Raw genomic sequence first — 22,473 nt, forward strand, 5'->3', positions numbered from 1 at the left:
ATGCCTCAGCCTTCTGAGTACCCGGTATTACAGGTGTGTGCCATCACACCCGGCTAATTTTTGTATTATTAGTAGAGATGGAGTTTTGCCATGTTGGCCAGGCTGGTACCGAACTCCTGGCCTCGAGCAATCTGCCTCTCTCGGCCTCCCAAAGTGCTGGGATTACAGGCGTGAGCTGTGCCCGGCCCCATCTCTATATTTTAAAAATTAAGAAAAAGGAAGGCTGCTTATTATGTTATTTTTGTACCTAACTCCTTAGCAAAATCTGTCTGCCTCATTTTTCAGAGTAAATTATTTTACCTCCTGCTTTTTTCTTAAATGTCTTACTTTCCTCCTTGCCTAGTTTCATCAGCTAGGGCCTCCAAAATAATAGTGGTAACAGAGGGCATTCTTTTGTTGCGAAGGTTAATGGAAGCTTCTGTTGCTTCCATCCCCTACAAATGATGCTGGGCTCTGGCTTGATGGGTGTGTGTCTGGGTGTAATCTCCTTTATCGTGTGTAATTTAAGGAAGTATCCCTCTTTCTAATTTGATGTGTTTTTTTCTAAATTTTGTAGTAAATTTTGTCAAATGCCTTTTCAACATCTATGATGATTATGATTTTTAACATATTAATATGAATGAAATTAGGCTGGGCGCAGTGGCTCACACCTGTAATCCCAGCACTTTGGGAGGCTGAGGCAGGCAGATCACAAGGTCAGGAGATCAAGACCATCCTGGCTAACATGGTGAAACCCCACCTCTTCTAAAAATAGAAAAAAGCTAGTCAGGTGTGGTGGCGGGCGCCTGTAGTCCCGGGAGGGTGAGGCAGGAGAACTGAGTGAACCCAGGAAGCGGAGCTTGCAGTGAGCCTAGATCGCACCACTGCACTCCAGCCTGGGCAATAGAGCGAGACTCCATCTCAGAAAAAAAAAAAAAAAAAAAAAAAAAAATATATATATATATATATATATATTTGAAATTAAAAGATATTCTAATTTTGAGCTATCCTTGTCACACTGTACAAGTCTCACTTGGTTTAGGTCAATTTTTTTAAGGCCCCAGTGGGGTTTGTTTGGTAATATTTTATTTTGGATTTTCTTACATTGATTTGTATGTAAACGTCTTACCTTGTTTTGTTTTGGAGATAGGGCCTTGCTCTGATGCCCAGGCTGGAGTGCAGTGGTGTGATCATAGTTGATTGTGATTTTGAACTCCTGGGCTCAAGTGATCCTCCTGCCTCAGCCTCCTAGGTGGCTACAGGCATGTGCCACCATGCCTGGCTAATGATTAAATTTTTTTAGAGACAGAGTCTTGCTGTGTTGTCCAGGCTGGAGTTCAGTGTATATTGTAGACGTGAATTGGTCTTTCCGCTGGAATCATTCCCTCTCCTATCTGTTTCAAATTCATGCATAAGTACTCCACCCACACCCCCCAGTTGCAAAGTATTGATGTTGTCCAACCTGCCTTGAGAAGGGAGAACTATGTTTCCCTCTTTGTATCTCTGCTGGTGTCCAGTCCACTGCTGTGTTTTTGGTAAATACTTGACCCATAGAATGTGGGAGGCAGGAAGGAAAGCTTCTGCATTTCCTTTCTGGACCAGAAATCATGGATCCGTTAAGCATACTGAGAAACCAACAGGTCAGGTGGCTGCACACTCTAGTTGCATCTGACTCTGAATTGCTCATGGGCCCCTGAGCACCAGTGATTTGCTTTTCTTTTATTGCAAAAGCAGAAGTGGGGGTTGACTGAGCTTGGGCAGCCTTGGGAGGCAGGCAGGCCCGCGTCAGTGCCATCCTGGCTGTTTGTAGTTTGTATGACCTTGGGGAAATCCCCTCAACTCTCTGAGCCTTTGTTTCTTCTCTCATTAAGTGGGGATCATCCATTCCTCATTGGACTATTGTAAGGCCTAAGATCAAACTTTTTTTTTTTTTTTTTGAGACGGAGTCTTCGCTCTGTCACCCAGGCTGTAGTGCAGTGGCACGATCTCGGCTCACTGCAAGCTCCGCCTCCCGTGTTCACGCCATTCTCCTGCCCCAACGTCCCAAGTAGCTGGGACTACAGGAGCCCGCCACCTCACCCGGCTAATTTTTTGTATGTTTAGTAGAGACGGGGTTTCACCGTGTTAGCCAAGATGGTCTCGATTTGCTGACCTCATGATCCACCCGCCTCGGCCTCCCAAAGTGCTGGGATTACAGGCGTGAGCCACTGCACCCAGCCCCCAGATCAAACATCTTTCAAGGCACTTGGAGCAGTGCCTGGTCTCCAGGGTCTTTCGGCTGTAACCACAGCAAAGCACTCAAATCACAGCCACTCTCCCTTCTGTCTTCCCTCCAGTGTGGGGGTGTGGAGGACCAACCTTCCTGTTCCCATTCACCCTGGAGTTCTTTCTTCTGAACTTCATCTAGCACCTGCTGTGCACCAGGGATTCATGGGGGGGATGGTGGGGCGGAGGTCAAGGACGGTCAAGTCTGGCCTTCAGCTTGCCTCAGTCCCCGTGGCTGATGCCTTGCCCTTTGCTCTGGAATCTGGGCCCTACAAGCTCCTACCAGGCTCAGTGCAGAGAGGGCTCGAGGGCACCCCCTATCGGTGAGCAGATTCCATAGCTGCCCACGCCTCCCCCTCTCTTGAGTGGATGATCAACCCCAGCAATCTAGAGACACGTTCTTGGATTCTGCCAGCTTTATTTTTCAGTTGAAAACTCAAAGGAAAAAGTTACATTCCCAAAAGAAAGTAAAAAACTTCCAATGATGTAGCCTGGGGGCCTGAGTTCACAGGTGCCCCTACCAAAACAGAGGCCCTCCCCAGGGTCCCCTAAAGCATTCAGTCCCAGTGTGTCTACCCCAAAGAGAGAAGCTCCCTACCTGGGCTTCTGATTAAGAGGCTTGGGGCCATCACTTCCCTTCAAGGAAACTCCTGCCTGAAAAGACCCCTGGATCAGGCAGGGAAAGCCAGTACCAAGCAGCTGAGGACCTGGCTTCGTGTCCCCCACCACGCAGTCAGCGTTCTGAAGCAGTGGCTTCCCAAATGGCTGTTGAATAAGTGAATAAATATCTTGGGCATGAACAGGGGCCAGGTGGAGTTTTCTCTGCAGAGCTGGTACTTGCTGGCCGCACTGTCTCCTGTTTGCAGTGGAAGTGTGGAGGAAGGGGGAGAATTACCCAGACCAGTGGGAGAGTTTCATGTCCCCCGGAAGTATTTTGAGCCCAGTGGCAATGAGCCCTGCTTCCGTGCATTTGCAGCACGTGCGGTTCTGAGTTTCCCGGCATTCCATGCTGGTTATTCTGTCCCAGCCATGAATCTTGCCATTGTCAGGGAGCTGGAATTGCAGTAGAAGGTGAAGGAGTTTGAAGTCTGGCAGCCTAGTGCTGGCATAGACAAAATCTCAAACTGTAAAGGAGAGAGAAGAGAAGTAAGACCAGGCTATGGGCCCCTGAGGAGAGGGGCCCCTGCTGTTTCCTGAAATAAATTATGCTAGGGCCCCTGGCCCTCATTATTAAAAGGACAACTCCCCATCCACTCCCACTCATCTCCCTCCTGCCTTTTTGTAAGAGCAGTGGGCATGGGTCAATGAGTCCCTACACCTGCAGGGCCTTTGCAGGCAGCGGTGCTAGGCCCAGCCTGCTGAGTTCCTTGGAAATTGAACAAGCATCTGTGGAGTGCTCACTCTGTGTCAGGTTCTGCTGCCAGCACCCTCGACACAGAGAAGACCAAGACATAGTTCCTAGCCAAGGGGAGGGCGGAACCTTAGTACACGATGCTTTGAGAGCTCAGGATGCATCCAACCCAAAGTGTGGGCTAAAGGGAGCTCACTGTGTGGGTGAGATCTTCAGTACAGCATGCAGTGGAGGCCATGACGAGGGGCTCCTGGCCCTAGAGGGACTGCTCTGCTGTTTCACCATCAAGTGGGATGGACAAGGGCACAGATGGACACTCAGAGCTACCAGGCAAAGGAAGTGCCCTTCTATCCCTCATCTGCTGAGAGAACTGTTTAAAAGATGGGTTTTAACTTTTTTGAGATGGAGTCTCGCGCTATCACCCAGGCTGGAGTACAGTGGCTCATAGCAACCTCTGCCTCCCGGGTTCAAGCGATTCTCCTGCGTCAGCCTCCTGAGTAGCTGGGATTACATGCGCCTGCCACCACGCCTGGCTAATTTTTATATTTTTAGTAGAGACGGGGTTGGGCCAGGCTGGTCTCGAACTTTTGACCTCAAGTGATCCACCTGCCTTGGCCTCCCAAAGTGCTGGGGTTACAGGAGCGAGCCACCGTGCCCAGCTATTTATATTTTTTTGAGATGGAGTCTTGCTCTGTTGCCCAGGCTGGAGTTCAGTGGTGCAATCTCAGTTCACTGCAACCTCTACCTCCCGGGTTCAAGTGATTCTCCTGCCTCAGCCTCCCAAGTAGCTGGGATTACAGGTACATGCCACTATGCCTGGCTAATTTTTATATTTTTAGTAGAGACAGGGCTTCACCATGTTGGTCATGCTGGTCTCAAACTCCTGACCTCAGGTCATCTGCCCGCCTCGGCCTCCCAAAGTGCTGGCATTACAGGCATGAGTGACCTTGCCTGGCCGGGAAGCACCCTTCTGTCTCTCATCTGCTAAGACAACTGTTTAAAATACGGGGTTTAGGTGGCCTTTTCTGCCATCTCTTTCTACTACATTGTGGTTCTTTTTCAGATATATAATTTTCAGTAATTAGTAAATTAGCTGATTTGCTAAATTACTAAACTACAAATTTAGTAATTAGTAATTTTAATAATTTCTAGTTCCCTGCTAAAATCTATAATCTGTGTCTAATAAGCCTACTATCTGAGTCCTGTGGGTCTGTGTCTATTGCCTGTCTGTGCTAGCTTTTACACTTAGAATTTTATCTCCTTAAGAGTGTTTGGTTTTATAACTATGGTGTTCATAGGTAAAATGTTTATCATTGTATCACCACGCCTAGCACAGAGATGCTCAATATACATTTCTAGTGTAAAAAATTTTAAATGTAGTTAAACACAAGTAAAATTTACCATCACCATTTTAAAGTACACAATTCAGAGTAAGTATATGCATACCTTTGTGCAACCAATCTCTGGAACTCAGTAAATCCTGCCAAACTGAAACTTTATCCCCATTAAATAACCCACTACTGCTCTCAACCAGCTCCCGGCAGCCACCACTGTACTTTCTGTCTCTATGAAACTGATTACTCGAGGTCCTTCAAATAAGTGGACTCATACAGTACTTGTGTTTCTGTGACTGGCTTATTTCACTTTGTATAATGTCCTCAAGGGTCATCCATGTGGTAGCGTGTGTCAGAATTTCCTTCGCTTTTAAGGCTGAATCATGATTGATTGTATGGAGAGACCACATTTATCTGTCAGTGGACACTTGGGTTGCTGCTGTCTTCTGGCCGTTGTGAATAATGCTGCTATGAACATCGGTGTATAAATGTGTGAGACCCTTTGAATTTTAGGGGATACATACCCAGAAGTAGAATTGCTGGATTGTATGGTAACTCTTTGTTTTGAGACAGAGTCTGGCTCTGTCACCCAGGTTGGAATCCAGTGGTGCCATCTTAGCTCACTGCAACCTCCGCCTCCCGGGTTCAGGTGATCCTCATGCCTCAGCCTCCCAAGTAGCTGGGATTACAGGCCTGCACTACCACACCCGGCTAATTTTTGTACTGTAGTAGAGATGGGGTTTCACCATGTTGGCCAGGCTGGTCTTGAACTCCTGGCCTCAAGTGATTTGCCCACCCCAGCTTCCCAAAGTGCTGGGATTACAGGTGTGAGCCACCGCACCTGGCCTATTAACTCTTTGATGAATTGCCATACTGTCTTCCATAGCTGCAGCACCATTTTATACTCCCAGTAAGAATACACAAAGGTTCAAACAACTCAATGTCCTAACACTTGTTATTTTCTGTATTGATTACAGCCATCCTAATGGGTCTGAGGTGGCACCTCCATGTACTTTTTTTTTTTTTTTTTCTGAGACAGAGTCTTGCTCTGTCACCGAGGCTGGAGTGCAGTGGCGGGACCTCAGCTCACTACAACCTCTGCCTCCCATGTTCAAGCAATTCTCCTGCCTCAGCCTCTTGAGCAGCTGGGACTACAGGCATACACCACCACTCCTGGCTAATTTTTTATTTTTAGTAGAGACGTGGTGTCACCATGTTGGCCAGGCTGGTCTCGAACTCCTGACCTCAAGTGATCCGCCCACCTTGGCTTCCCAAAGTGCTGGGATTACAGGCGTGAGCCACTGTGCCTGGCCTCTCCATGTGGTTTTGGTTTGAGTTCCCCTAATAATTAGTGATGTTGAGCATCTTTTTATGTGCTTATTGGCCATTTGCATATCTTATTTGGAGAAATGTCTATTCAAGTCCTTTGTACATTTTTTTTTTTTTTTTTGAGATGGAGTTCGCTCTTGTTGCCCGGGCTGGAGTGCAATGGTGCAATCTTGGCTCACCGCAACCTCTGCCTCCCAGGTTCAAGCAATTCTCTGGCCTCAGCCTCCCGAGTAGCTGGGATTACAGGCATGCACCACCATGCCCAGCTAATTTTGTACTTTTAGTAGAGACGGGGTGAGAAACCCCATGGAGAACATGTTGAGGCTGGTCTCGAACTCCTGACCTCAGGTGATTCACCTGCCTCAGGCTCCCAAAGTGCTGGAATCACAGGTGTGAGCCACCGCGCCGGGCCCTTTGTACATTGTTGAACCGGGTTGGGTTTTTGTTGTTACATTGTGAGAGTGCTTTATGTATTCTAGATGGGAACTCCTTATCAGATATAATTTGCACATCTTTACTCCCATTCTGTAGGACGCCTTTTCACTCTGTTAATAGTATCCTTCAATGCAATCCAGTTTGTCTATTTCTCCTTTTGTTGCTTGTGCCTTTGGTGTCATATGCGCCATATCTAAGAAATCATTGACAAAGGAAGCTCTCCTGTGTTTTAAGAGTTGTATAGTTTTAGCTCTTACAGTTAGGTCTTTAATCCATTATTGAGGTTTTCTTTTTTTTTTTTTTTTTTTCCCCAACATGTTATAAGGTAAGAGGTTAACTTCATTCTTTTGCATGTGGATATCTAGTTTTCCCAACACCATTTGTTGAAAGACTGTCCTTTCCCCAATTCAATAGTCTTGGCATCCTTATTGAAATCACTTGACCACATGTGTAAGAGTTTCTTTCTAGACTCTGTATTTCATTCCACTGGTCTATATGTATGTCTTTACGCCAGTACCACACTTTTGACCACTGTAGCTTTCAACAAATTTTGAAATTGGGAAGTATAAGACGTCCAAATTTGTTCTTTGTTTTCAAGATTGTTTTGGCCATTTGGGGTCCCTTGAAATCGTGTATAAACTTTAGGATGGATTTTTCTATAATTGAAGAAAAAATGCCACTGGGATTTTGATAGCAATTACGCTAAACTTGTAGATCACTTTGAGTAGTATTGACATCTTAATGATATTCTTACAGTCCATAAATATGAGATGCCTTTACATTTGTTGTATAACCGGTCTCTGGGACTCCACATCCTGCCAAAGTCTTTGCCTCCTGGTTAAGTTTATTCCTATCTTATTCTTTTTGATGCTATTGTAAATGGACTTTTTTTTTTTTTTAAAGATGGTGTCTCACTGTGTTGCCCAGGCTGCAGTACAGTGGCTATTCACAGGCATAATCATCATCAAAACTGACAGCCTTGACCTCTGAGGCTCAAGCTATCCTCCTGCCTCAGCCTCCCAAGTAGCTGAGACTATAGGCGTGCACAACCATGCCCGGCAGGAATTGTTTTCTTAATTTCCTTCTTAGATTGTTGACTGTTAGCGTGTAGAAATGCAACTGACTTTTGTATGTTGATTTTGTAATCCTGAAACTTTGACAAATTATTAGTTCTAACAGTTGTTTTTTATTTCATGCAGTGTTCAGGATTTTCGACAAAGATGATCATGTCATCTGTTAACAGATAATTTTACTGCCTCCGTTCCAATTTGGATGCCTTTTCTTTCTTAATAGCTCTAGCTAGGATTTCCAGCATTATGAAAGCAGGCATCATTGTATAATTCCTCATCTTGGAAAACTTCGTCTTTCATCACTGAGTGTGATGTTAGCTGAGGGTGGTTCTTATGACCTTTATTATGTTGAGGTCATTTCTATTTCGAGTCTGTATGTTTTTAATCATGAAAGGATATTAAACTTTGTTAAATGCTTTTTCTTCACTAACTGAAATAGTGATGTGTTTTCTTTTGTTCATTCTGTTAATGTGATATCTTACACTGATTTTTATATGGTAACCATCTTTGCATTCCAGGAATAAATCTCACTTGATCATGGTGTGTAATCCTTTTTATGATGCTGTCAAATTCTCCTTATTAGTATTTTGTTGAGAACTTTTGCATCTGTATTTATCAGGAACATTGGTCTATTTTCCTCTGGTGCTTTGTCTGCCTTTGCTATCAGTAATGCTGGCCTCACAGAATGAGTTTGGAGGTATTCTTTCCTCAATGTTTAGGAAGAATATGAGCAGGATTGGTATTGATTCTTCAAATGTTTGGTGATTCACCAGTGAAGGCATCTGATCTTGTGCTATTCTTTCCTGCCAAGTTTTTGGTCACTGATTCAATCTCCTTGGTAGTTACAGGTCTGTTTTTTCCATCTTCTATTTCATTTATTTCTGCTCTAACCTTTATTATTTCATTACTTCTCCTATATTTGGGTTTAGGCTGTTCTTTTTCTAATAACTTAAGGTAGAAGGTTAGGTTGTTGGTTTGAGAGCTTTTCCTTTTTCTTTGAGAGAGAGACTTGCCACGTTGCCCAAGCTAGTCTCAAACTCCTGGGCTCAAGCAGTCTCCTGGCCTCAGCCTTCCAAGTAGCTAGGATTATAGAACAGTGTCACTGTGCCTGGCTGCTGCTTTTTTTTTTTTTTTTTTGCGGGGGGGAGGGGGGAGGTGGAGTCTAGCTGTGTCGCCCAGGCTGGAGTGCAGTGGCACAATCTCAGCTTACTGCAACCTCCGCCTCCCGGGTTCAAGTGATTCTCCTGCCTCAGCCTCCCAAGTAGCTGGGATTACAGGCACCTGCCACCATGCCTGGCTAAATTTTATAATTTTAGTAGAGCTGGGGTTTTGCCATGTTAGCCAAGCTGGTCTCAAACTCCTGACCTCAGACGATTTGCCCACCTCGGCCTCCCAAAGTGCTGGGATTACAGGTGGAGCCACTGCACCCAGCCAGCTTCTTTTTTAATTTAAGTGTGTACAGCTACAAATTTCCCTCATAGCACTGCTTTTGCTGCATCCCATAAGATTTCATATGTTTGGTCTCAAGATACTTTGTAATTTTCCTTATTTTCTTTCTTTGATCCACTGGTTTTGTAGTATGTTGTTTAGTTCCCACATATTTGTGGATATTTCACTAGAAGAATATTTTCCTTCTAGTATGATTTCAGTCATTTAAAATGTATTAAATCTTGCTTTGAAGGCTAACATACAATCTTTCCTGGAGAACATTCCACGTGTACTTTTGAAGAATGTGTATTCTGCTGTTGGGTGAAGTTGTCTGTGTGGTAGGTCCAACTGGTCTATAATATTGTTCAAGTACTTTGTTTCCTTCTTGATCTTGTGTCTGGGTGTTGTATCCATTATTGAAAGTGAGGTATTGGGCCAGGTGCAGTGGCTCAGGTCTGTAACCCCAGCACTTTAGGAGGCCAAGATGAGTGGATCACCTGAGGTCAGGAGTTCAAGACCAGCCTGGCCAACATGGTGAAACCCTGTCTCTACTGAAAATAGCTGGTCGTGGTGGCATACGCCTGTAATCCCAGCTACTCTGAGGCCTAAGAATCACTTGAACCCAGGAGGTGGAGGTTGCAGTGAGCCATTATCATGCCACTGCACTCCAGCCTGGGCAACAGAGTGAGATTCCATCTCAAAAAAATTAAAAAAGTGAGGTAAAGTCTCCTACCATTATCGTAGAACTATCTATTTCTCCTTTCATTCTACAGTGTTTGCTTAATATATTTAGGGGCTCTGAGGTGGGTTGCATGTACATTTATAACTGTGACATCTTTTTGGTGAATTGACTGTTATCATTATCTCTTATAACAGCTTTTGACCTTAGGTCGATTTTGTCTGATATTAGTATAGCTACTCCTTCTCTATCTTATTTCATCCTTTCACTTTCAACCTGTGTAAGTCTCTTAGTCTTTTGATTGTGGAATTCATTTGTATTTTTAAAGATTATCATTCTGATGCAACTGACTAACCTGGTGACTGTGTCATGAGGCCCACAGCCAAGGACTGCGGTGACCAGTTGCTGTGGGGGGACTCCAGCACACTATTGACGGGACTTCCCGATGGGGAAGGACTTTCTGGTGCCACGCTGTTGATTGTTTTCTGCATGGCTTATGGTTTGCTTTTTCTCTCATTTCGTCCCTTTGTGTTTAATTGATGTTTTTATTGTGACACACTTAGGATCTCATTTCCTTTTGTGTACATTCTATAGATATGTTGTCATTACCATGGGGATTACACGAAACATCCTGAAGTTAGAGCAATCCATTTTAAACAGGTAAGTTCAATCACATGCAAATACCCTACTCTTTGACAGCTCTGCCCCCCTCCTATGTTGTTGATATCACAAAGTATATCTATTTTTAGAGACAGGGTGTCACTCTGTCACCCAAGCTGGAGTGCAGTGGCATTATCATAGCTCAGTGTAACCTGAAGCCCCCTGGACTCAAGCGATCCTCCTGAGTAGCTGAGACTACAAGTGCATGCCACCACCATGCTTATTTTTTTTTCACAAATTATATGTTTAACATAGATGTATAATTATACCTCTTTTAAATCCAATAAAATAATTACAGAGATGAATCAAAATTACAATACAGGTCTTTATATGTGGCCTCACATTTCTACCTAGCATCTTTTTTTTTTTTTTTTGACTTGAAGGACTCCCTTTTGCATTTCTTGCATAATGAACTCTCTCAGCTTTTGTTTATCTGAGAATGTCTTAATTTCTCTGGCCGGACACGAGGCGGGCAGATCACGAAGTCAGGAGTTCGAGACCAGCCTGGCCAACATGGTGAAACCTCGTCTCTACTAAAAATACAAAAATTCGCCAGGGGTGGTGGCGCATGCCTGTAATCCCAGCTACTCGGGAGGCTGCACCACTGCACTCCAGCCTGAAGGACAGAGCAGAGACCCCGTCTCAAAAAAACAATAATAATAATAAGTGTCTTAATTTTCTATGAGAGTTCATAATATGCCTTTATTTTGTAACTTATAACCACCTTTTAATTTGTCCTTCAAAACTTAATTATAACGGGTGACTGCTTTTCTTAGATACTTGTCTGGTGTCCAAGAGGGGAATAACTTAGCCCTTGATTTAAAAAAATAAACCCTAAGGGAGAGAGGACCTTAACTGCAGATACCATTCCATTGTGACACTGTGGCTGTAAGTCTTCTCTGTTGTCCTCCCAGATGTTTTGTTGATGGCTGACATAGCGGACAGCTTTGTATTTACATGGTCGAAACAACGAGCACTTCTGCTTGATTCACAGATTCTCCGAGGTTCCTGTGGAGCCACAGCACCTCCCATCTTGGCACTTCATAGTTGTCTCATCAAGTCCAAGGCTGCCTCCCAAGGGTCTGGTTGGTAGACCATGAAGTTGATTCCTGCCTTAAGCCTGGCTCTGCAAGCAGTTGTCCTATATTCTCACCAGTCACATTTTTGGTACTAAAACGGTGCTTTTTATAGTGCACTCATAACTGGACGCTGAAATCACAACCTGGCCATTTGGATGTTCAACCAATGCTTTACGCTGCTGAGTCCTTGGAACTCACCACCCGTGCCGGAACTCACTGGAGCTCAGGTGTGTGGCACTACCTTGTTTCTCTGCAGCTGGCATTGCAAACATTTTTCATGCATTTATTTCCCATTGTTTACTTTTGAGTTTTTGTTTTGTGAGACAGGGTCTCAGTCTGTCATGCAGGCAGGAGTGTGATCATGGCTCACTGCAGCCTTGACCTCCTGGGTTCAAGCAATCTCGCCTCAGCCTCCCAAAGTGCTGGGAGTACAAGTGTGAGCCACCACACCTGCCCTACTTTTGAGCTTTGAGTTCTTTATATATTCTAGAGATGAGTCCTCGGTCTGATAGGTGGTTTGTAAACATTTTTCCCAATCTGTAGCTTATCTTTCCATCTTCTTAATAGAGTCTTTCAGACAGCAAAAATAAGATCTCTCTTGCAAATACTCTGCCTCTGTAGCAGGAAAGCAGCCATAGACTACGTAAATGAACGTCGGTGGATCCCTTGAGTAAGTGTCATTCATGGTAAAGATATCTCTAGACAGATCAGTGCTGAGGGGCTATTTCATTCTTAAATAATAGTTGAGCTGGGTACACACGCTAACCTCATGCTTATTTTCTCTTACTCCACTGTCTTCTGCTGTTGCTGGTGGGCGATCAGATATCAACATGTTCTTCCTTCTTTCCACCCTCTTCGGTAGCTTTTAGGACCTTTTCTTTGTTTTTTCTGCAGTTTTGTTCTGATGGGTCTTGGTATGGATGGATTTATTGTATTGGGGATCGTGCCTGCTGACTCTAAAGGGTCCTGTGTCTGTTTTTATTCTGGAATTTTTTTTTTTTTTGAGACGGAGTCTTGCTCTGTTGTTCAGGCTGGAGTGCAGTGGCACAATCTCGGCTCACTGCAACCTCCTGGGTTCAAGCGATTCTCCTGCCTCAGCCTTCATAGTTGCTGGGATTACAGGAGCATGCCACCACACCAGGCTAATTTTTGTATTTGTGGTAGAGACGGGGGTTTCGCCATGTTGGCCAGGCTGGTCTCAAACTCCTGACCTCAGGCGATCTGCCCATCTTGGCCTCCCAAAGTGCTGGGATTACAGGCATGAGCCACCACACCCGGCATTTCTTTTAGACATGTTGGATCCTCTTATTTCACCCTCCCTTTGTCATATTTCCCAATTCATTAATTTTCTCTTCTGCTGTTAAGGTTTTAAATGTCTGAATGGCAGCCACTAATTCTGGCATCTGAAGCTCTTGGAAGTCTACTCCTGTTGTTGCCACTGACTTCTATGCCCATTTAGTGGGGCTTTGGCTGTGGGAATCATACGCAGCACTGGATGACGGAGCTCTCACCACATGGGATCTGATGCTGTCTCCAGGTAGCTGGTGTTAGGACTGAATTAGAGGGACACCCTGGTAGTGGGGACAACACACATTTGGTCACAGAAGTCATCTGCTGTGTTGATGATTGTTGTGGTGTGAGAGCAGAGAGAAAACAGGGCTGAGTATTTTCCCTAAACAGTGGTGTACATTCAAATCCCTGATGAGGCTGGGAGTGGTGGCTCCTGCCTGTCATTTCAGCACTTTCGGAGGCCGAGGCAGGAGAACTGCTTGAACCCAGGAGGTGGAAGTTGCAGTGAGCCGAGATTGTGCCACTGCACTCCAGCCTGGGTGACAGAGTGAGACTGTCCCAAAAAAGAAAAAAACCTAATGGCAAATTTTCAAGAGGCGACTTAATGTGGCTCTGCGGACACTTAGCTAAGTAGGGGGTAGGGAATCCATTTACAGTGATATAAAGGAGCACCTGAGGCTGGGTAGTTCATAAATGATAGAGATAATTGGCTCACAGTTCTACAGGCTGTAAAAGCATGGCTCCAGCATTTGCTTGGCTTCTGGGAGGCCTCAGGAAGCTTACAACCATGGCAGGAGGAAGGAGGTGCCAGGGTCTTTTTTTTTGAGACAGAGTCTCACTCTGTCGCCCAGGCTAGAGTGCAGTGGTGCAGTCTCAGCTCACTGCAAGCTCTGCCTCCTGGGTTCACGCCATTCTCCTGCCTCAGCCTCCTGAGTAGCTGGGACTACAGGTGCCCGCAACCATGCCCGGCTAATTTGTTTGTATTTTTAGTAGAGACGGGGTTTCACCGTGTTAGCCAGGATGGTCTCGATCTCCTGACCTCGTGATGCACCCACCTCAACCTCCCAAAGTGCTGGGATTACAGGCGTGAGCCACGGTGCCCAGCCTTGCCAGCTTCTTTTTAAACAACCTGCTCTCATGGGAACTAATAGAGCAAGAACTCACTCTTCACCAAACGGAGGGCACTAGGTCATCATGAGGCATGTACCCGCCTCAAGGGGACACACATCCAAACAGGCAGTCTTAATAAATGTTGTGACTCTTAGCTCCTTGAATGACAATTATTTGTCCTCCCTGGTGAGAGAAAGGGACTGGTTTTCCCTCTGGGCTGGAAGGCAGATGCCAGACAGGGGGCAGAGTGCTAGATGGCTGGGGCAGCTTACCACACTGTGGAGGAGGGGCCAGGGGTACGAAGCCCCGGGCACACAGGTGGATGTAGGCGGCCACCAGGTTGCAGGCAGGCTGGAGCTCCTGGGTGCCACAGGGGTCCTGCACACACAGGCTGAGGAATGGTGTAGGGTCTACCTGAAATCAGGGACACCGAGTCACTGTCCACACCCTGAGGAGGGGCCTAGGCTTGATCAGAGAAAGGGCCTTCTGCACCCCCTGGGCCAGGCTCACACTCACCACCCGGAAGCAGTTCCTCAAGCTGGAGTGGGGGTCCTCGAAGAAGGCCCGGCAGGTGGGGAGCTGTCCTGGGCAGGCCTGCTGAGGCTTCTCGGTGGCCCTGCAGTCACCACCCACCTGGCAGGATGGACGCAAGACTCAGGCCTCCTGCTGGACCATGTGACTCCCCCACATCCATTGGCCTCAGCAGGAGACTTCCCCCAAACCCTGGGCCTATGAAGTCCTCTGCAGAGCCATCAGCCCGCCTGCCTCTCCCGGGACTCTGCAGTGAGCAGCCCTCAAGAACCTCAGCTGGAAGGAGGACAGGCAGGTGTACCCGCTCACCTGCCAGGCCAGGCTGAGCTCCTCCAGGCTGTGGGCCATAGAGCCATCCGGCAACATCAGCTCATTGCCTGCTTCATTGTCGTTGGTGCCCAGAAGGCCAGCGGATATGCCTGTGGGGAAGAGAGAAGCTGAGGCCGGCCGTAAGAGCCTGTGATCCTCCCCCAGCCCCAGCCCTGCTGCCTCAGGACCTGTGTGTGAGATGAGCCTGAGGCACACAGAGGAGCAGTAGAGTCCCACCACCTCCACCCCGGACTCCTGGAGCCCAGGCCCTGGCTGTAAACCCTCATCAGAGGAGGAAGAGAAAGCACAGGGGCTCAGGACAGCATGTGTATCCCACGTCCCCTCCCCATGTCCTCAGCTCAAGTGGCTGGAATCCAGGCCCGCCCTTTGTGTTCCTTGGCAGAGGGACCACAGAAGGGCCAACTCCACACTGGAGCCGCGTGTCCCAGGGATGGGACAGAAAGCCCTGGGCCTCTGTGCGGTCATCTGGACATGGGGTCAATGGCATGAGGCTAGATGAGGAGTTGAGGGCACACGCGCTGCCATGCTAGAGACGAGGCCGGCAGAGGCTCTGCATGCACGGTAGCCCCCTGCCGCCCTGGAGGCTTAAAGGGGTGCATCCCAAAGAGTCCTCTGTAGGTGGGGCCAACCCTCCTGGGGCCCAGACCCACCGTGCTGCCAGAGGCCCAGAGTCAGGCTGCAGAGGCCGGTGGGCACGTCACAGGAGACAGAGACCCCGTCCTCGCTGGCCAACTCAATCCTGGAGACGTCCTTCGTTGTCGTGGCAGGATGCAGCTTGAGATCCGGACAGCTGTCCCCCGGCAGGGAGGAGTCGTACAGCCTGTAGGCCTGTGGGCCAGAGGGGGCTGGGCAGGAGGTCTGACCCACAGCCAGGTGACAAGCTTGAAAGTGCCATCCCCCCAGGCAACCTGCCATGGGCACAGGTCTCCAGGGGAGGCTCAGTCCTGCAGGCTGCCATGCCTCTCCTGCTCACCTGCAGACTGGGGTAGAGGATGAGGGTCTTGCGGTTAAGTTCCACGAACAGGGCTGTGAGCCCCGAGCCTGTCCGACTCAGCATCAGCGAGAATGTGTTGTGAGCAAAGTCCTGGGCCAGGAGGATGCTGCCACACTGGGCGCTGAGGTCCCATACCCGGCCGTCGAAGGTCACCACGTGCTGGGCCCCGGCCACCAGGGCATGGTCTGGGGAGAAGCAGCCCAAAGGCAGGGTGAGTGGGGCCAGCTCCACCCACTGCAGTAGGAGCCCAATGCCTGCTGGGTGCCCCGATGCCTAGAGCTTTGGCTTAGCCTGCCCTGAGGCCTGGATTCCCCCTCCCCTGGCGCAGCAGCCAGAGGCCCAGGGATCCCCCACCGGCTTTAAGACGACATGAGCTGAAGATCAGCCCTAACAAGGAAAGGAGTCCTGAGACCTGCTAGAAAAATACTGTGGTAAGTAAAAAAGCCTGGCTCAAATGCCACATGTTCTGTGCTTCTGTTTATATAAACTGTCCAGAGCAGGCACAGCCATGGACAGAAGGCAGATTGGTGGCTGCAGGGTTTCAGTTTGGGGTGATGAAAACGTTTTAAAATCGACTGTGGTGATGCAGGCACAACTCTGAATAAACTAGAAGCCACTGAATCGTACACTTAAAATTCACACATCGGCCAGGCACGGCGGCGCTAAGCCATCCCAGCACTTTGGGGGACTGAGGCAGGAGGATCACTTGAGCCCAGAAGTTCAAGGCTACGGTGAGCCGAGATCACGCCACTGCACTCCAGTCAGGACAACAGAGTGAGACCTAGTCTCAAAAAAAAATGTCACACATCATACAAGTCATCCATTTAATCTCAATGAAGCTGCTGGCGGGGATGGGGGGAAACATTCACTATGTAAGTGGATAGCCAACGGGTCCCTCAAACACAAGACTGATGTCCTGCAGACCTACCCTCTTCAGGGTAGGGAACAGATGGCCTGAGAAGGAGGTCTGACCAGTCTAGCCAGTGCGGCCCCTGAGCTGTGGCTTGCGGGGGGGTGGGGGGGGTGCCCTTGCCCGTGGCCAGGAAGCACCATCTATGGTGCACAGCCAGGCACCTGTCGGCCAGTCCCAGCATCCTGAGGGAGGCACTACCAGCCCCGTGGGCAGCTGTCAGAACTGAGAGGCACAGAGAAGCCCACGATCACACACATGGAACTTGAAGACCAGGCTGTTTTCTACAACACCAACGTGCTGCTTAGACATGACTGCGCCCACGCTTCTAGGGAGCCCTGGGCCTGGGTGTGAGTCCCACACACATAAAGCACTCCTTGCCAAGCCTGGGTACCGGGTTCCCCCACAGACATGAGGGGCTCCCCCTGCATCAAGAACAGTACATGGCCATTACCCATATGAGCGAGCCACGTTGTTACCTGCATTTCAAGGTGGAGCAAATAGAGTCCCACAGGTTAGACTCACCTGGCCACACAGCATTTCATGGTGGAGGAAACCAAGTCCCACAGAGGTTAGACTTGAGTTGCCTGGCCACACAGCAAGCCTGAGCCACACGCGAGCTCCCCAGCCCTTGGCTACAGGTCGCCTCTGACCGGCGAGTCTGAAGTCGGTCAGTTCTCTTCCAGCTGGAACTGGAGGGCTGCCGTCTTCTCCAGCAGTGCCCGCAGGGAGGGAGCTGGCCTGAAGCCCTAAACCGCCCTCCTCACCCCTCTGCAGGGCCAGGACTTATATTCTGGACAAAAGCAGGATGTGTAGCCTCAGCCCTAGTCTCATAGGACCTTGGGAAGTCCAGTAAGCTCTGGGCCTGGCACTGTGATGCTACTAGCCTATGGAGGCTTCCCTGTGCCCAGGGGGCAGGGGGCTCCCAGGGAGGAGGGCGGCACAGCCCGGGGCAGGACTCACATTCCCAGGGGCCCGCCAGCAGGCGGCGTCTGAGCCAGTAGTACTCAGCCAGCACGTTGGCCCCAGACAGCTCTCGGAGCGGCCGCAGCAGCTTCTCCTCCACGAGGTAGCTGGTCACCTGGGCCACGTCCAGGGGCTCGTCCCCCGCAGGCAACAGTGGCAGCGTCACCACCACTGAGCGGTTCCTGGAGGGAATGCAGAGGACAAGTCACTGTGCCTGCCCGAGCCTTGCTTCCCTTGGCTGCAGAGGGGAGCTTCTAGGTCTGCAGGAAGAGCTCTGCAGTGGAGAGCATGAGGGTGCCTTTCAGGGAGGGGCTGTCCTTGTTTTGGGAAATCCCATCATGAGGTGGAGGAGGACAGAGGCCGGCATGACAACGGAGGTGGTGGATGATGGCTGGGGACAGAAACAAGCTGCCCCACTTTGAGAACACAGATGTCCGATGTCATGCCTACTCTGCTCCCCGGGTCTTGGGCAGCGTGGGCTTATGTGTGGGGATGCCGAGGACAGGAGCTGGAAGGTCTAGGAAATTTTTTTTGTTTTGTATTTTAAGAATCTCATTCTGTCGCCCAGGCTGGAGTGCAGTGGCACAATCTCAACTCACTGCAACCTCTGCCTCCCGGGTTTGATTCTCCTGCCTCAGCCTCCCAAGTAGCTGGGACTACCAGCGCCCACCGCAACACCCGGCTAATTTTTGTATTTTTAGTAGAGTTGGAGTTTCACCACATTGGCCAGGCTAGTCTCAAACTCCTGACTTCAACTGATCTGCCCACCTCGGCCTCCCAAAGTGCTGGGATTACAGGTGTGAGCCACTGTGCCTGGCCAACAGGTCTAGAAAATTTCTACAGTTTAGGGGAAGACTGGAACTTTCTCAGAATCTAGAGTAGGGGTCAAGCCTGTGAGATTTCAATGATCAGGGGGATGTCAGCTCACATGGGGGTGTAGTGGGAAGACAAACATCTCATACCCTGTTGTTGATGGGCCAGTAGAGAGGGAGCAGGGGCAGGTGGCCTTACTTGCTTACTTCTAGGAACCCAGAGGCCCTGCAGCTGGAGGCAGGAAGCAGCCTCAACTCCCTCTCTGCCACCTGAATCCACGTTTTGGCACCCCCACCTAACAGTGACAGGATCCCACTCACCAGGTAGGTGAGTAACCAGGCAGGTCATTCTTCAGCCAAGCCAAACCCCGCCCTGGGAGCTCTTCCCTTCATCAGCCTCCATTCTGACCGCAGGAAGGCAGGAGCAGGAACTTGTATCACAGGGAGTCTTGTCCCCATGATGTGGGTTTAGTCCCTATTTTATGGCTGGGGAAACTGACGCACAGAGCACTGAGGCAGAGCCGGATTCCAGATGCTCTGCGAGGCCACCAGCATGGAAGGAGGAGCTGCCTCCCTGCTTGGAGCCCGGTTCCTGGTGGGCCTCGTGCCTGTGAGGGGAAGGATACTGGGTCCCCAGGTCTCTGCTCTAAACTGGGCTCCCCCCTTCTATCCACCACCCCCGTGTTCTCAACACAGGGGCCAAAGGGTCTTTTAAAGTGAAAGGGCGATCACGTCCTTCCTAGGTCAGAGCAGAAGCCAGAGACCACCCGAGCCCCACCTACCCGCCTCCCCAGTCTTAGGAACTCCCAGTCACATCCACTCTCCCTTGCAGGCATTCTGCTCCAGCCCTGCTGGCTTGATATTCAAATAGACAGGGCTTGGCTTGGTGGCTCATGCCTATAATCCCAGCACTTTGAGAGGCCAAGTTGCTTGAGCTCAGGAGTCTGAGACCAGCCTGGCTAATATGGTGAAACCCCGTCTCTACTAAAAATACAAAAATTTGCTGGGCTTGGTGGCAAATGCTTGTAATCCCAGCTACTTGAGAGGCTAAGGCAGGAGAATCGCTTGAACTTGGGAGGCAGAGGTTGCAGTGAGCTGAGATCACACCATTGTACTCCAGCCTGGGCAACAAAGAACAAGACTCCATCTCAAAAACAAACAGGCCAGGCACATCCCTCTCCCAGGCCTTTGTGCAGTGGTGACCCCCACCTGGAGCGCTCTTCCCACGCTGGCCCCGTGGCTCTTGCTCAAACTCTACCTTCTCCTCAAAGCCAGTCATGGCCACACCGTTTCATAGGATCCACCCCCCAATCTCACCGATGTTCCTTCTCTAGCATTTGCTACCTAACGTATAGCTCAGGGGTGGTAAATGGTGACCAGTGGGCCCCAGCCTGTGGCCAGCTTCTGCACGGCCTGCAAGTAAGAAGGGTTTTTGTGTGTTAAAGAGATTATTACAAAACAGGCCAGGTGCGGTGGCTGATGCCTCTAATCCCAACACTTTGGGAGTCCAAGGCAGGTGGATCACCTAAGGTCAGGAGTTTGAGACCAGCCTGGCCAACATGGCAAAACCTTGTCTCTACTAAAAATACAAAAAATTAGCTGGGTGGGATGGCACCCGCACCTGTAGTCCCAGCTACTAGGGAGGCTGAGGCAGGAGAATGACTTGAACTCAGGAAGTGGAGGTTGCAGTGAGCCAAGATTGCACCACTGTACTCTAGCCTGGGCAACAAGAGCAAAACTCCATCTCAAAAAAAAAAAAAAAAAGATTACAAAACAAAAGCAAGGAAATGTGACAGAGCCGAATGGCCTGCTTAAGATGCGACTCTCAGGCCCTCTGTAGGGAGCTGTGCCAGCCCCGGTGTAGATGACTTCCTTGTGCTTCGTGTCTGAGTAAAAGTGAGCTTCCTGAAGGCAGGGTCAGTCTCAGCCACTGCGCTCTCTGCAGCTCCTGAAATCCTGCCTACCCTCGGCCAGTGCTCACGAGGTATCTATGGAATGAGGAAGAAAGCCCAGCTTCCTCATCTGTAAAACGAGGAGAGAAGCCCCTGGGCAGGGCGGTCACAGGAGTCAGTGTGTCGGAAGGTGTCAAAGCATTCAGCACTGCACCTGGTATGTGGCTGGCAGGCACGCAGGATGCGCTACTCCCAAACCCCGAGTTACCTGGCCGACAGGCTGTACAGGTCCAGCAGTGGTTTGCAGAGCCTCTTCAGTGCCCGTGAGAACGTGGCCTCAGCCCAAGACAGCATCTGGTGGGCGGCCTGGAGAGGGAGGGGACAGTGAGAGCTGGCTCAGTCATCCTCACCTGCCAACTACGCCCCATCCTTGCTCACTCACCAGCTCCAGGGCTCCTTTCATGGCCCCCAGGGCCGCCCTGATGGGCCTTGGACCCCCATTGCCTGGCATCCCGGGCACCCAGGCCTGCAGCCGCCGCATGGCCTCCTCTGCTCGCTCCCGCCACACCTCCTCCAGGGGCCGCAGTGTCACCTCCAGGTAGGCATCCTTCAGTGTGGCCAGGGGCCCTGCAACAGGCAGCCACCACCCACCATGAGACCTCAGGGCAGGTCAGAGAACCAGCCCTGCCCAGACACGCCAGGCCTCGAGGAGATAGGGCCTGTTCCTGGGATTAAGATGTGGGGAACTGGGGGAACTGGAACAGAGCAGTGGCACTGGAGATTACAGGGGAGTTGTCACAGCAGGCCTGAGCCGTCTCTGCAAGGCCTGCTTATAAGGTTGTCTGGGAACTTGGATTTGGGGAGGGTTCCCACCAGTCCTAGAATTGATATGAGGCTCCCTGCATCTGAACTGTTTGTACAAACGTGGTTTATGCCGGACTCCTGCTTGCCTCCTAGGAGTCTGACAGTGTGGTCCGTGCCAAGCAGCACCTGCCAGTGTGGCAGCCCCCAGTAAAAACCCTGGGTGCTGAGTCTCCCAGGAGCTGCTCTGGTGACAGCTGGGACAGCTAAATGCATCCTGTGTGAAAACGCTGGGACTGGGAGAGTACCCTGGGCACTGGCCCTGGTTCTCCCTAGACTCCGCCCCAGCCCCCTTCCCTGTGCTGACATTCCTGCATCCCCTCACTGTAATAAATCACAGCCGTGAATAGCGCTGGGAGGAGTCCTGGCACATTCCTCCAGATTCACTGCCCTGGGGGTGGTCACAGGAACACTGGCACGGCAGGGAGGATCGGGAGGTAACATTCAACAGCCAGCCAGAGGGATGCCCACCCTGGCACTGGGCAGGGCCTTGGGGGCTCTGTGCTGTGCTGGGCATTAGCCCTGGATGGCGGAGAGGCCAGAGGTTCCCAGTCCTGCAAGGAGGCCAGTTGGGGCAGCAGGTGTGAGCCTTTAACGACCATGTGGCCACATTGAGCTCATCGTGGAACCAGAAAGAGATGCTGTGGCAGTGAGCTTCACAGAAACAAGGCTGTATACTCAAAAGAAAGCAGGCGGGAGACTGAAAAAACCTAGGCAGCAGGCATAAGGGAGATGAACTTGGAGACTCTGTAAGAAATGACACAGCAGACCCAGAAAAAACGAAGGCTGTAGATCTATAAGAAATAAGGCAGGGGGCTAAAACACAGCTGGGCTGCAGGCCCATGGGAAGCGAGGCCACATTTCTGATTGAAACAGTGCCACAGGCCAATGTGAGCGCTTAGGGCCCGGGTGGAGAGGGGGGGCATTGATTTCCGCACAGGATTGAGCCCTCCCCCTCCCGCACTTACATTCCAGCTCCTCCCGCAGCTGCTCCAGCCCCACCTGCAGCCACTCCAGGTAAAGAGGCAGGTGCTGGGTCAGTGCCTGGCTCCGGGCCCACAAAGTGGCTACTGCCCAACCACTCGCCTGCATGGCCTCCCGCCCCGCCTGGGACAGCTGCAGAAGGAGGCCTGCCACGCCATCCAGGGTGCCTGCCGGCTGCACCTGG

At 49.9% G+C, this 22,473-nt stretch overlaps 1 protein-coding gene across 3 annotated transcripts in view; it reads right to left on the reverse strand.

Moving 5' to 3' along the window:
- Window positions 1-2,648: 2,648 nt before the first annotated feature.
- Window positions 2,649-22,473, reverse strand: part of LOC101056957 (uncharacterized) — a 156,705-nt gene continuing 136,880 nt past the window's right edge. For 2 of the 3 annotated variants that reach the window (XM_016929426.3, XM_054668208.1), the window contains 10 exons: window positions 22,274-22,469; window positions 20,887-21,071; window positions 20,713-20,810; window positions 17,738-17,922; window positions 15,844-16,049; window positions 15,521-15,698; window positions 14,850-14,959; window positions 14,526-14,642; window positions 14,282-14,423; window positions 2,649-3,368 (listed from right to left, as the gene is read on the reverse strand). In XM_016929426.3, the coding sequence (XP_016784915.3) occupies window positions 3,364-3,368; window positions 14,282-14,423; window positions 14,526-14,642; window positions 14,850-14,959; window positions 15,521-15,698; window positions 15,844-16,049; window positions 17,738-17,922; window positions 20,713-20,810; window positions 20,887-21,071; window positions 22,274-22,469 (1,422 nt within the window). In that variant the 3' untranslated portion in view covers window positions 2,649-3,363. The remainder of the gene's footprint in view (window positions 3,369-14,281; window positions 14,424-14,525; window positions 14,643-14,849; window positions 14,960-15,520; window positions 15,699-15,843; window positions 16,050-17,737; window positions 17,923-20,712; window positions 20,811-20,886; window positions 21,072-22,273; window positions 22,470-22,473) is intronic. The other variant, XM_063797670.1, reaches the window with a different exon arrangement.

This window comes from Pan troglodytes, chromosome 18, assembly GCF_028858775.2.
Source record: "Pan troglodytes isolate AG18354 chromosome 18, NHGRI_mPanTro3-v2.0_pri, whole genome shotgun sequence".
Lineage (NCBI taxonomy): Eukaryota > Metazoa > Chordata > Mammalia > Primates > Hominidae > Pan > Pan troglodytes.